Source organism: Olea europaea, chromosome 23, assembly GCF_002742605.1.
Source record: "Olea europaea var. sylvestris chromosome 23, O_europaea_v1, whole genome shotgun sequence".
Classification (NCBI taxonomy): Eukaryota; Viridiplantae; Streptophyta; class Magnoliopsida; order Lamiales; family Oleaceae; genus Olea; species Olea europaea.
This window is the reverse complement of record NC_036259.1, coordinates 4,348,784-4,362,924: the sequence shown is the minus strand read 5'-3', so window position 1 is coordinate 4,362,924 and position 14,141 is coordinate 4,348,784. Positions and strand designations below refer to the sequence as shown.

Sequence of the window (14,141 nt, the reverse complement as noted above, 5' to 3'; positions counted from 1 at the left end):
ATGTTGTGAAAAGTGAAAAAAAAAAAGAGGGGGGGGGGGGGGGGGGGGGGGGGAATCAAAAAGTTAAAAAAAAAATAGCATTGCCAACAGATGATAATATTATTTGAAATTGTTTTTATATTATGAATTGTGACTAGGGGATGCCGCTTTAATTAAGTTGTAGCTTGTTCATGTTAGATTGATTTACATTGAGCACAATAATTATGAGAATCACATATTATTTAGATTGGATCAATAGGTAGAATAGGTAGAATTAACTATGACCCAAAAAAATAAAAATAAGTAAAAATAAAAATTCTACTAAACCAATTCTAGGATAGTTTGGGATGGTTGAACTTTTGTAGGGAGACATCAAGATAGATGTGGATTCCATGTGTGCTAAATTTTGTGTGGATTGTTTAAGACCAATGAGATGATAATTGGGTGAGAATCTTAAGTTAAAGATCGATTTTCGAGAATGGATGTTTAATGAGGGACATTGCACTAATCATTACATAAAAGGGAAAAAGCAGTCATGTTGTGAAACTACCCTAAAATATCCCAATAAGGACCATTATATATATAAAGAGATCAAGCTAGTGCATGAAACAGAATACACACTGCAAACTTGAAAAAAAAGTTGGTGCATAAAACAAAAGATGCACTATATGCCTTGATTAATCTCAAACACTTATTTTAGAGAATTAGACCTTTGGTAAGGGATTAGTAGTTTAGTTGATTCTTGGAGGTTGAATCAATCAAAAATAAGGATAATCCTTATTTATTGATGTGTTGAGCCACAATTAGTAAAATCTAACCAAACTAGAGAGGGTGAGTAATAGTATATGAATTTAACCTTAAATCACATCTTGGGAAAATAGTTACAAAATCAAGTTTGAGGGTGTGCATCCCACGAGAGGAGAGAAATAATTAACCATCGAGGGTCGGGATGAGTCCAATTTGAAAAAGTATGCGATTGAATTGATTATGCACACACACGTTGGTCAAGCATTGGACAAGTTAGACTATGTTTTGATAGCAAACCTTAGAAGCATTTTGTTAAGCAGTTTCAAATCCTGAGACAAGTGCGACAAGCTATTTTATTTGAACTATTTTGAATTTTTATTGCTAGAGACTAGCAATATCTTGATTGGGGAGTGTGATTAGTGCCTAAAAGTACTTCAAAGATACATCATTTACAAGGCGTTTTACATTTACTTTGTTTAAAATCACTAATGTTAGTCTCTAATTTCAATTCTCTTGTCGTAAATTCAATTTCCATAAATACAAGTTAAAAATACAATTAATTGAAATACATAATTAAATTCACGTCGGCATGAGTAATATACTTTTGAAAGAGTATTTATTTGATGTATTTCACATGTATTTTCAATGTAAAACAAGTGGAGCAAGTGGAGGAAAAAATATTGAAAAGTCAAGAATGATGAGCTGTCTCGTGCAAGATGCAGCTGTCTTGGTAAAATAGTCATAACTTGAGTTGTAGATATCGAACCAAGGTGTCTGAAGTTGGGTTGGAAAGATAAGATATATATCTATAACTTTCATGTTTTGAAAGGAGTCAAATTCTCAGCATAGGAAGCTAACATTACCGTGAAAGATCCAAGTTGTTACTAGCTGGATACAACTTTTCTACCTGTGAGCATCACTAATTGTTTTGGCCATATCTAGAGATTTAGTGATCCAATAGACCTGAAATTTAACCAATGGAAAGATGACTCAAATGGAAACAACTTATCAGTTGATCAAAAGTCCATATTCACTGTACAAAGTATCTGAAAATTTGTATCAATTTGTACATTCCAATTGCTTTGAAGGTGGATAGAAACAAGTTGCATTGTCCACTTTCATATTGGATGTTCCTTTGCCTATAAAAGGGGACATTGGCTAAGATTTTGAGAGCAACAATTTCTCTTCATCGTATTCTAGTTTTCTTCATTTTCTTTATAACATTTCATCACGTATTTCTAAAACTTTAGCTAGAGCTAGGGGTAAAACTTTTGTAAATATATAGTATTGTCTTTGATCTTTCACATTGTTCTTCAATGTTCATCTTCTTATTTGGTTAAATTATATGTTGTATAAATGATTTTGGTTTGTTAAAGACTTTGATTTATTGCTGACAATTTTGGCACCATAAATGCTTAGATAATGTGTACATACCAACAACTTATTTTGAGACATTCTTTCAAACAATTATCAAGAACTATCTTTTAGTATATTTGTGATAAATGTTCTATCTTCCATATGAGATCATTCTCTAGTTGATTTTCATATGAGTTAAATAAAAGATTAAGAGTAATTTTTACTCATTTATCCAAAGTGAATCCCCAACGCTCTAGTGATCTTCTTCATCGTATTTCCACCAACTATTCACTATTCATAGAATAGTTTATTTTCTTCCATTTCCCTGTGATTCTACCTCGAACTTTCGAGTTTACTACTTGAGACAACATGTACTTAGGTTTACAACCATAAAGTTGTGGTAGCCTCTGACTTTGTTTGCTTGTATTGAATTGATCTACTTTGATTCGACTCTCGATCCGAACATAAAAGTTGCCTCATTTTGTGTCCCGAACGATTTTTTATCAATTGTTTCTTGAATGAACAATCCCATCGTTTGCTTCACTCACTTCGCCCTCGATCGCGTCATTGGTCCGCCTTCAATTATCAATGGATCTCGGTTCCGCACTTGCCTTCTTTGAGCTTGACTCTTGGATCACATCACTTTGCCATTTTCATGCTAGTCATCTTTTCTTTTAGCGATTTTACTTTTTTTTAAAGTTTTTCCATAGGTACACATTCTTTCTTCATTTAATCCTCACAATTGTCTTTGTTATCATGTCTCTCAGAGGGATTCTCGAAAATTATCATAAGATTCTGAAGTTAAAAGCTCTAACTTATATCCTCCTTTTCTGGTATACATTTCTCTTCTAAAAGATCTCAAAGGCATTGAAGTGCAGCTTTATTCTGTGATGAATCCCTCCACTTTTGGGGCTAACCAAAGTCTCTAAGTGCTAGTAGTTCCCAACCTTAGGTTGATGAGGTTTATGTCCCTTCGGATGATTCGGTTGATTTCAGCGATGGGGAGACTTCTGAGGACTCAAAAATATTCACTAATACTACTGAGAAAGATTTGTATCCCTATTGAGATTAACATGATTTGTCATGAGCAATTCCAAACTGGGATTGCCTTCCTCACAATTGTATGGTTGTTATTCATAGACATTCGATGGATATGGGTCTCAGAATCCCCTTTTACCATATTTTTTCATACTATTTCTTCTTCCTTTAATATTGCTCCCACCCAACTTACCCCAAATGGGTGGGAGCAATGCTAAAGGTAGGTTTGGAAGGTGAGATTTTTCTAGAGGTTTTTCTATCTGTCTACCATCCTGTAAAGGCTGGAAATAAAATGCATCAACAAAAAAGGTATTATTATCTTTCTCCTCACACCCCCCAAAACTTGCCTGAAACGTGTAACTATTCTCAATAAACTACAAAATTGGAAAGAGGCTTTTTCTTTGCTAGTGGTAATTGGGGGCTGTAGCCTAATGATCCTCATCATTACGTGATTATGCTTTGATTTTACAATGAATACAGTAAATATTTTTTGCTTTGCTCGTTATTTGCCTTTTTCGCTTTGAAAGCATTATCTTATTTAATTGTGTTCGTGTAGATAAACAACCAGCTCTCCTTCATCATCAAATCCTCTCACCTAACTATGATACTCTCCTTCTAAACTCACTAATTTCAATGCTCTAACTTGAAGCAAAGGAAAAATTGATATTTGAGAGGAAAGTATTTGAATTGCATGCGTTTTTCTTCAAAAGTTGAGGTATTTATTGATTTTTCTCCAATCTTTGGGGTAGTTTGATCTTTTAGGAATAACATAGCATCCTCAACAAGTTTTGCCTCACAAACATTAGCTTTAGAGATTCTGGAATCTGTAATAGCCAATTTTGTCTCATTATTCTCCAATTGATTGCAAAACAAGGTTATTTTATTCCTCCCATTATCAAGATCCTTAAAAACAGCAAACTCTTTAGACCTCGTCAGTCAGAGCTCCTCCTAAGGTGCGAAACTTTGCACTCAATTCTGGTTACTTAAGCTGCGTAGCTCTTCTTAGCCAACTCTAGGTCCTGGAGATCCTCTTAACATTAGCTACCAAGGAAGCCTCCCTTGTAGCAAATGTTTGAGCACCGTTGCTCTTTACCTTTTATTTGGTTCTCTCATTCTTGGCTTCTCCCATTTTTTTTTTGAAGGACGTCATACTCTTTTCCAAGGAATTAACCTTCTTGTAGAATATATTAGCCCGTAAAACACAAATCTCATATTCGACATTCTGATCAAGATGAAGACCAATAGTTCTCACGAGATGAGCATCAATAACTTTTTTTTTTCTTTATATATGGGTAGGCTCTTTCCCAAGCCTTTCCTAAGATTGATTAAATAAAATATATAGATCTCATATCCCGAGAAATAAAAGAAAGAAGTGCTAACAAAACTCTCAAATCTAACTCCTCATTATAGTGATGAAAGAATATGGACTTAGAATCCAAGGTAAAACCCTGGGAACATAGGATTACTTGGGATCCATAATTAGCTCTGATCTATTAGGTGTTTTTCTCTTCACTTTGGAGAGATCCCTAACTCGAGTCAAGACAGAGGATGGCACAGACTTCATAGGTAGGGATCTAGGATCCGAAGTAGCGATAGAAAACTTTGACCATCCAGCCCCTTGGTAGAATAGAGGTTGCCTAGTTGGACCTTCAATCACCATCAAAGGCTAGTTGGACCTTCGATCACCATTAAAGGCACACTCTTAGATCCCTTGAACCTTCAGAAGTCGATTTCTTGGGAGAGGGATGTACGAAAGTTTTTTGGTGCTTAGAGGCCTCGAAAAACATACAATTAAATCAATTTGAATTTCGAAATAAAAAGAAAAATCAGATATTATTTGAAAATAGAGAAATCAAGAAACAGGAAAACGAGTGTCGAAACTCACCCATGGTAGTTTGAATACCAATGTTTTAAAAAATTGAGTTAGAAGGGTAGAGTAGTCTCTCTACTTTGCGAACCTCAAAACTTAAATTAAGAATAGGTGCTACTGAAGTACGAAGGTCGTTAAGAGCTTGACAACTAAGAACAGCGTGCTGCTTGCCTACATGAACATAGTAAAATAAGAAAACATTAAAATTAAAAATAAAGGATGAGTAAGTAACTAATACTTATGCTATTCACCATAACATCGAGAAATAACGATAGAAGAGTTGGGGTCATCGAGTTGAAGTCCCCAATTACCACAAACAAAGAAAAAGCCCTTTGTCCAGTTATACACCTTATTGGGAGTAATTTCAAGTTTTTGATGCACTTTAGGAAAAATGGAGCAATACTCTTTTGGTAATGCACCTTATTTCTTGCCTTCACGGGATGACAGATGGATCAGAATATATTTGATGAAAGTTTCCTTTCTAAACCCATATATTTTCATAACTAAAAAGGACCAACCATATGGCCCAACCATTAGGAGTTAGCGGGTAAAAGTAATATCAAAGATGGAAAGAATGTCACGAAAGTGAAAAACCTCCAGAATGCTAAGTTACCACTTGTGAAATATTAGAACGATCTAGTTTATCAAATTACACTTCAAGATTATTTATTAGTGTGACCTTACGTGTGGAATTAACATATTAAAAGCAAAAAGTCACTTTTGAATAGTTTCTCGATAATCAAGCATGTAAGTTCAATTCCCTATGTTTGAATACTAATATTTGTAATATCGAAACAATAAATAATACCAATATTGTTATGGAGAAACCCAACTATGTAAAAACTCCGGACCAACCTAGTTACCTCCGCTATAGACATTGAATAGTACAGTTAGATTCTGTCTAGCCAACTCCACTAGACTTCCCGTTCTACTTTCTGTGATCTCCAAGATATTGTTGTCTCCTCTAGTTTCTCGATCTTATACAATTGTCTCTTCTAAGTGGATACCCAAGAATCTCTAATTCTTGTTTTTATTCTTGCGCTTGTAGTCTAACCTTCTTCAATCTTCAGCTGCCTTCCTTGTTGCACAAAGAAAATGGATGTTTTGGGTTCAAGGATTTGATGTTTTTTTGGAATATGTGGTTATAGGATCTCAAAAATCAAAGGATTGAATTAAGGTTTGAACAAACTCTTGGATCACCAAAGGATTGATATAAATATGATACATATATGAGGAATAAATGAACAACCACCTCAAAAAATCATACAAGCTTGGGTATTTATAGTTAGGGATGTTAAGGTATTATAGGCTGTATAAAACTTTCCAAAATCGCAAACTAGGGTTGGTCGAATAATGTTGTCACTCGAGTGAAGTGGTAGCAACAAGCGAGCGAGAGGCAATCTGTTTTTCTCGTTTGAGTGTTGTCCTGACGAAAGACAAGCAAAAATGCGACGTGTCTTCTTCCTTGTTCTAATCTCGATCTCTAACCTTAAGCTACCTTATCCAACTATACATTATTGTTGCTAACTCCAGGACTTTTACACATATTCAATTTAGTCCTTTTTGCTTACAGAATCATCAATTACAAGATAAAACCTAACAAACTCCCCTTTTGGCATTTTGAGACAAAACTATACATTATTGAAATCAAGGTAGTAAAATAAATATAACAATCTAAACTACCCAATCTCTTCTATCTTTTGCATTCCTTGTTATACCTGCTTCCTAAGATCAAAAACTCAAATACCCAGTATAAAAGCAAGTGATACAAGAAATGTAACAATTGAAGTTCATAATAAAAAATAAGCATGCTAGTTTGAGACATGACATTAATGTAAATCAAAACACCATCCAAAACATTAACAACACAAAATATCAAAATTCAAACAGCTGCGTATTATGATATGGAGTACAATACCATGCAAATTCTCTTATTTATTACAAAGTCTCAACATTTTTATGCAGTATCAAAAGGTATCTATGTCTCTCCCCAACAACCCGGAGACATAAAATGTAAATATCAATTTCAAGATTCTCTTCCTTCATATATTCTCTCTTCCCCTTTTTGTCACAAATGACGAAGGGTACAATTTCAAACTCATTTTTAGCAAAAATATGTAACAACTTAAAAATGTTGTTAATAGCATGCAAAAGTATAATCAATGATTAGTAAACTTTTCCACATACTCGTTTTAATTTAAAATAGAGTAAATTGTATAAATGACCTATATGTGTAAAGTGTCACCAATTATTTGTAAGCAGGACTCCAAACTTTAAGTTTATGAGAAAGGACATGCAAAACATCATTGCTAATAAGTTTATTCTCCTACTTATGAAAGTCAAATCAATAAGCACATTAGGACCTTTAAATGAAGCTTATTTTGCTTGTATATTTTGATCTTTTCTTTTCTTTTCTCCCCCTAACTTTGAACATACTCTTTTCAGATTTTTCAATATTTTTGGAGCTCATCAATTATTTCGTATCTTAAGTACATGTCCTTCATTAAGAGAATAAGATGATCGTTGTAGTGAGGTTTATGCCAGTTAACCAAGTCAATTGACTATAGGCACCATGGTTTGAGATACCCTGCAGGCTCAATTGTTCGAGTGAAATAGGCTCTGAAGAAGAACATAAGATATTAAGCTTTTTATTATGAGGGGATATACTTGAGCTTAGGTCCGACAAATTTGGTCAATTTATGTTCAAAGTCACCTTACTAACACATGACTACCATCCCAAATCTCACACATCCGGTCAAGTCTCATTTACAATATCATAGTGTGTGTAGTACAGATGGTACATGAAGACACATATACTAAGTACTCCATAATAACCTAAGCAAGTAGTGGAAAATGTGCTACAACTCATAAATTTGGCCTATACATGGTCAGAACACACAAGTTCAATAATTTTATGTATCATGCTGTTGAAAAGATCCCACTCCCCAATTTATTATTATTATTATTATTATTGTATTTTTCATTTAATTTTTTTGTGCTTTTTTATATTTAAAAACGTGAAAGTTCCAAGCACAAAAATTGAAAAAATCACACAAAAAATAAACAAAATGTGCACATGCCAATGCAAATAGAATGAAGATGCACATGCAAGAAACAACTACCTAAAAAGTAAACAAATAGATGAGATGCATACACCATTCAATGACTCAAGTGACAAAGCACAAGTATACACAAAAATTACCTAATTAGTTACATAAAGACATGTTCTTATATTTAAGAGCACCGTGATATATTTCAGAAGTTTTTAGATCACTATTTTTCACCAAAATATGCCTAGTAGGAGAGCAATTCCCAAACAACTGTGTCACCAACCTGGTCAGTCGACTCACTTGATCAGTAAGGAATCAAATCTGATCTAGAAACTCCTAATTTTTATTCCTATTGAAGCTCTTGTTTCTATATTTAGTCGGGAACGTGTCCTAACTCACTAGAGTGAAAGCATGTAAGGATAAACCTAGGACCAATGTTGTGTGATCACTGATGTTTATTGGTTGACGAGTCCTACTCTGTCTGGTAGACCTTGGTCTTGCAAATCTCTTATTCTTAGGTTCTGGGTTAGGCACATGTTTAGGCTGGTCAGTGGCTGGGACAAAAGTATTCTTTGAAGTACTAGCCGTATTCTCTTTAAAACCTAATCCTCCCCTATTACCAGTTGACTTGCTCATTTGTGGAATGTTGTTTAACTTTTCAGATCCACTAGAAAAGTAAGAAATTGAGATTAGAATATTCTAGATCACTCAAAATATTTTTAACCTGGATTTCTAAAGTCTCATTCTTAGAGGTCAGCTCACTAACTTTTCTAGAGGACTTATCAAGCTCACTAGTGAGATTCTTAACCTAAGTATCTAAAGATTCATTCATTTATTTCAATTCACTCATAGTTGAGGTACATTCCTAGATGTACTTCAAAAGTTTTTCTTTCTCAAATGCTCCTTTGCCTTTGAATTTAAATCTTTATTAGTCGCAAGAATCTTAAGACTCTCCTCATACATTTTATCGTAAGCTTAATGGATATCTTTCTCACTTTCTCAATCATCTCCAGATTACTCACTACTATCTATGTCCTCTTCCCTCACACTTCCTTTGTCAGATCCACTCCCAGTCCTAGTAGTAAAGGCAACGTATTTCCCATGTCCTCACAAGTGGACCTCTTACTCTAATTATCCAAGCTAGACTCGTCATCAGCGAGAGTAACATCCATAACCTTATCTTAATTTCTACTGCTGTTAGTCACTCATTCCTCATATACCCAAAACTATGATTCTTGTAGCACCTCATTGATTTAGATCTATTCCTTCTTCTTTTTTGGTTGAAGGAGGGCGGTACTCACGTTAGTTTTATTGATATGCCCTCACTTGTGACGGAGGAATACTGCAGTTACATATGAGATTGCAATCACTGCAAACATTAAATGAGAAAGTACTACTTCCCTTACAATTAACAAATGGAAAGATAAATTTAAAGCAGTAAATATGAAAGTACTACTTCCATTACAAAGTAAGCTAATGCAAACAAAAATAAAATATAAAAAATCAAAATCTAATGTTGGATAGACCATATCTTTCAATCTATACAAGTGCCCTAGTATGTTGTGGTAAATCAGTTGGACTATAAACCTGATAACTCCTACGGTCCCAACCCTCTGAGGCAAGTGCATCGACAACGTGGTTCCCTTCTCTGTAGATGTGAGAAATATTAATCTCTATCTAAGGAGATGATGTTTATGATCTATCTGAGAAAGCCCTGAATAACCCATGGTCCTCCACCTCTAGTGATGCGATGAATGGTTGTAGTAGAGTCTGACTCAATCCAAAAACATGAAAGTCCAAGTTCTTCGGCCAATAGGATCCCATCTAGTATAGCTCTAAGCTCAACTTCCAGAATCAAACATGGGCCATACGATGTTGAGAATGCCCTGATATAATGCCCAATGTGGTCCCCACTGATGCCTTCACCACTTGCATGTCCGTCCTTAATGCATCCATCAGTGTTGATCTTGTAAGATCTCATTGGTGGAGTGCGCCAAACAACTATAATAGGTGGTTGCAGAGAGGGGAGAGTTATAGAAATACCAAAGAAGGGGTGAAATTGTTAGATCTCCTCACTAGTGCCCAATTCTAAAAGATCATCTCCATATGCGGAAAATAAATGATACTATAAACCCTCCAAACGATACGTCTGGCTACCATGCGAATCCTCCTATGCTTCGTATCATTTCTCTTGGTCCATAAAAACCAAAATGTCAGTAGAGGAATGATAACGCGAATATGTCCACAGTGAACGTACTGTCCAGAATACTTCCATCTCTGAAACCTTTGTCTGACCCACTCTCTTGAACAAATAGTAATCTGAAAAATATCCCCAAAATGCTTTCATACATGTTCAAAGATGCTGCTACCATTGAAGATATGATTGATGCTCTCAATCTCAGAACAAAATTAACATTGAGAAGCCAACTGACATCTAATCCTGCCCTGAATAATTATATCTATTGGGATAAGATCCTACTATAATCTCCAATAGAAGAATGAAACAGTGGTAGGCAAAATGGGACTCCACAATAGTTAATACGAATCTTGAACCTGGCGAACCGAATAGACTAGCTGCCATGATGATTTGGTAGTAAAGCTACCATCTGATATAATCCTCCAAACAATGTGGTCCTGGACATCTGCATGTAGAGGTATGGCCCCTATCTGCTCCACTTTGTCAGAAGGAAGAGCTTGTAATAGTCATCCAAAATCCTATCCATTGTCATTAAAGAAATCACGCACCCTCATAAATGTGTGCTGCCTATGTGAGAATAGAGATGCTAACGTGGACTCGCCCATCTAACAGTCATGCCAAAAGAAAATCTGACTGGTTCCAAGGTGCCAAGCAATGTGTGGCTCGTTCCGTGGCCCCACTGATTTTAGTCTCTTCCAATTAGGAAAGGTCGAATAGGGAACGGCTATAAGTGAAGTGTGTGTCCCTGTGCAATACTTATCTAGTAAAAAAATGAGCCCAAAGTGACCTCTAAGAGCGGAACAACCAACAGAGCTTCATGGAGAAGGTGTCTACCATATCCTGTAATCTCCTAAAGCCTAGACTACCCTCATCAGGAGGAAGGCAAATCTTCTTCTAGCTTCTCCAATGTAAGCGCTGTGCCTGATCTTTAGAACCCCATAGAAATCGTGTAAAGATACTCTCAAGTTTCTTTAGCATTGCTTTAGGTGGCTGCATAATTTGAAGTAGATATAATGGTATGGAAGAAAGTATTGATCTCATCAAGGTAATACGACCCCCAGGCGATAATAATCATGAGGCCCAACCTAAGATCCTGTTCCTGACCTTTTAGGTAAGATCATCGTAGAGGAAGCTCCTCTTATTCTCCTTGAATAAGGGAACCTACAAGTGATTAGCTACTGGTGAAGTTTAAACCTAATCAAAATATTCAACCTTTTGATCTGGCTAGTGGATGTCCGTCTGGGTAGTATAAGATCGCTCGTCTCTATTCATCAACGTCCTAGAAACCCCCTCGTAGTGCTCCAAACAGTCTAAAACCCACTTGATAGACTATTTCTATCTGTTGGCAAAAATAATCAAATCATCAGCAAATGAGAGATGTGAGACTAGAGTACTACCTCTATGCCAGTAACACATGCTGGGATATTTTTGAAACTTTTATGTGAGTAGGTGTGAGAAGTAATCTACAGCTATGATGAACAAGGATGGTGAAATGGGATTACCCTGTCTGAGTCCTCGTGACGAGGGAAAGAAACCATATGGGTGGCCATTTAGGAGTACAGAGAAATGGCACATCGAAATGCATCTCTTGATCCTATAAATCCAAATGCATCCAATACAGAGTAAATGAAGTTCCAATCCATGCAATCGTATGCTTCAGTCATGTCTAATTTCAACATAGTGTTGCCTCCTCGCACTCTATCATCAAGAGTATAGAGCATCTCCTGAGCTAATAACACATTGTCACCAATCAGGTGGCTAGAGATGAATCCACTCTGTGGAGGAGAAATAATGCATGGCAGTAGTGTACTCAGCTAAGTGTTCAAAAGTTTAGTAATAATCTTATTGAACATCGTACATAAGCTGATGTAAAGTCAGTCCATCTACAAGCACCATTCTTTTTAGGGATCAAGACTATAGAAGTAGCAGTAAATCCCCGTGGAAGATGACCGTCGTCAAAGAAATCCAAGATTGCCTTGTATACCTCCTTCTGAATAATATCCCAACAATGCTGGAAGAACTTGGATGAGAACACATCTAGACCCGCAACATTGTCAACATCTATACTAAAGGTAGCCTTCCATACCTCATGAATTGAAGGGGGGTGGTTTAGAGCAATATTATCATCCTTCGTCAAAAGTTTGGGAATGACATCAGAACGAATGGGATACAAAGGCTATAGAGAGACAGATAAGAGACTCTGGTAGAATGCAACAATTGAAGTATGAATGTCAGTAGGGGTAGCTAAAACTTTCCCTTCCTATATCCTGATGGACCTGACATGCAACGTGATCCAGCGTCCCTGAACCATCGTATGAAAATATCGAGTATTGTGATCTCCCTCACATATCCATCGTGAACCAACCTTTTGCTTCCAAAAGCGCTCCTCATTAGATAGGTACTGATTCAAGGTTACCTGAGTATGATGTAGTGAACTGCGATGCTCCAATGTAGGATCATTGTCATATACTAACTCTGTCTCACCAACCTTATTCTCGGCATCCCGCACCCATTGGAAAATATCTCCAAACACTTGTCGATTCCACCAAGAGCCGTCATCCCTGTGAGATGAGTAAGGAGTGACCACTTTTGAGAGACAAAGGCTAGAAAATCAAGATGCTTGATCCAAACATTGAGAAATATAAACGGTCTAGGCCCCAAATCATCATCAGAATTCTACTAAAGGTGAGTGATCAGATGAAGTACGATTCAAATGCCTCACAGTAAGTTGTCGATAGAATGTTGTAGCTAAAGAATTAATGAGTACCTTGTCCAGTCTTTTTCTGCCCCGACCATTGGTCCAAGTGTACCGATTTCCAAGAAAACCAACGTCCTCCAACCCACAATCTAACATCATATCAGAGAAGCCAATAGTACCTTGATCACGAGTATTGTGACCAATATGATCACCATAATGTGTAATGATGTTAAAATCTCCCTCAACTTCAACTAGCCAAGGGTCGTCCATATCGAGGGAAATGTGGTGGAAACTTGCCCACAAATCCCTCTTGACAGCAACATTACACGAGGCAAGGACAGGAGTCAGATGGATGGGATGCACTAGTCTGGGATCTTTAATTCTAACGTGAAGGAACTAGGGATTATCAACAATAGTAGTAATGGTAGTCGCCACATCTAGAAAAGCTAAATCTTGTTCGACTCATTCTGAACTCCCGTGTTGAATCTCAGACATTACCAAATAAATGCAAACTTGTACTGACTGACAAAAGGTTCTAATATAACCAAGAGATAAACCTAATGGAGCTGAATAAGCCTTCTTAGTCATCGTCGAGTAGCTACACTAGCTACACCTCTTACATTCCATATGATGACACTCATAGGGATGGGAAATGTAAGGAGGTATCATGTGACTGATTCCTAATGATCCTCCTGCTAGGGTATGGAATATCAGTAGCCTGCGGGTGTTTTTTCCATATAACCTTGAGGAAACCATCTCTCTCTGTCCATCCAGCCAATCCAACCAAATCTTCAGTAGATGACCTACGGGACACACCCTGCTGGTGTACCTCAATATGTGCTGTGTTTTCTGTATCTGATTGTTCAGAATGCAGAGAATGAATAGAAGCCTCTATGTTCTGCTGACAAATGGGAGGACCAGAAGCATTAGTGCGGCCAGGTGTGGGACCTGGTAAATTTCTGACCATTGTAGTTGTACCTCTGATTCAACAAATACATGTGGTCACTGAATCATATCATGAGCCAAAGGTTCAAAGTAAGCATTGGAACTAGGAATGGCAATATGTGAAGGAGTCAAAGCTGATGTAGTGGAAGTCGAAGGGCTAAAACTGATCGGGACAATTGTAGTAGCAACTGACTAATCTGTTGGAGGAACAACTTGTGAAATAGCCAACTGAATGAGAGAAGTACTAAAGGGTGGATCTAC

At 36.5% G+C, this 14,141-nt stretch overlaps 1 protein-coding gene across 1 annotated transcript; it reads right to left on the bottom strand.

The window, feature by feature from the left end:
• Positions 1–11,787: 11,787 nt before the first annotated feature.
• On the bottom strand, positions 11,788–13,523 carry LOC111371942. Its single transcript, XM_022994089.1, has 5 exons — positions 13,449–13,523; positions 12,955–13,331; positions 12,603–12,840; positions 12,096–12,413; positions 11,788–12,012 (listed from the first exon to the last, which is right to left on the bottom strand). Exons 1-5 carry the CDS (start codon positions 13,521–13,523, stop codon positions 11,788–11,790), a joined length of 1,233 nt encoding a protein of 410 aa, XP_022849857.1.
• Positions 13,524–14,141: the final 618 nt, after the last annotated feature.

Excerpts from the sequence above, each read along its gene's own strand:
- LOC111371942 (XM_022994089.1), bottom strand. The coding sequence starts at position 13,523 with ATGACTAAGAAGGCTTATTCAGCTCCATTAGGTTTATCTCTTGGTTAT. Across the intron at positions 13,332-13,448 it reads CCTTTTGTCAGTCAGTACAA|TTCCTTCACGTTAGAATTAA; the intron begins GTTTGCATTTAT and ends GATAATCCCTAG. Across the intron at positions 12,841-12,954 it reads TATCGACAACTTACTGTGAG|CCTTTGTCTCTCAAAAGTGG; the intron begins GCATTTGAATCG and ends TTGATTTTCTAG.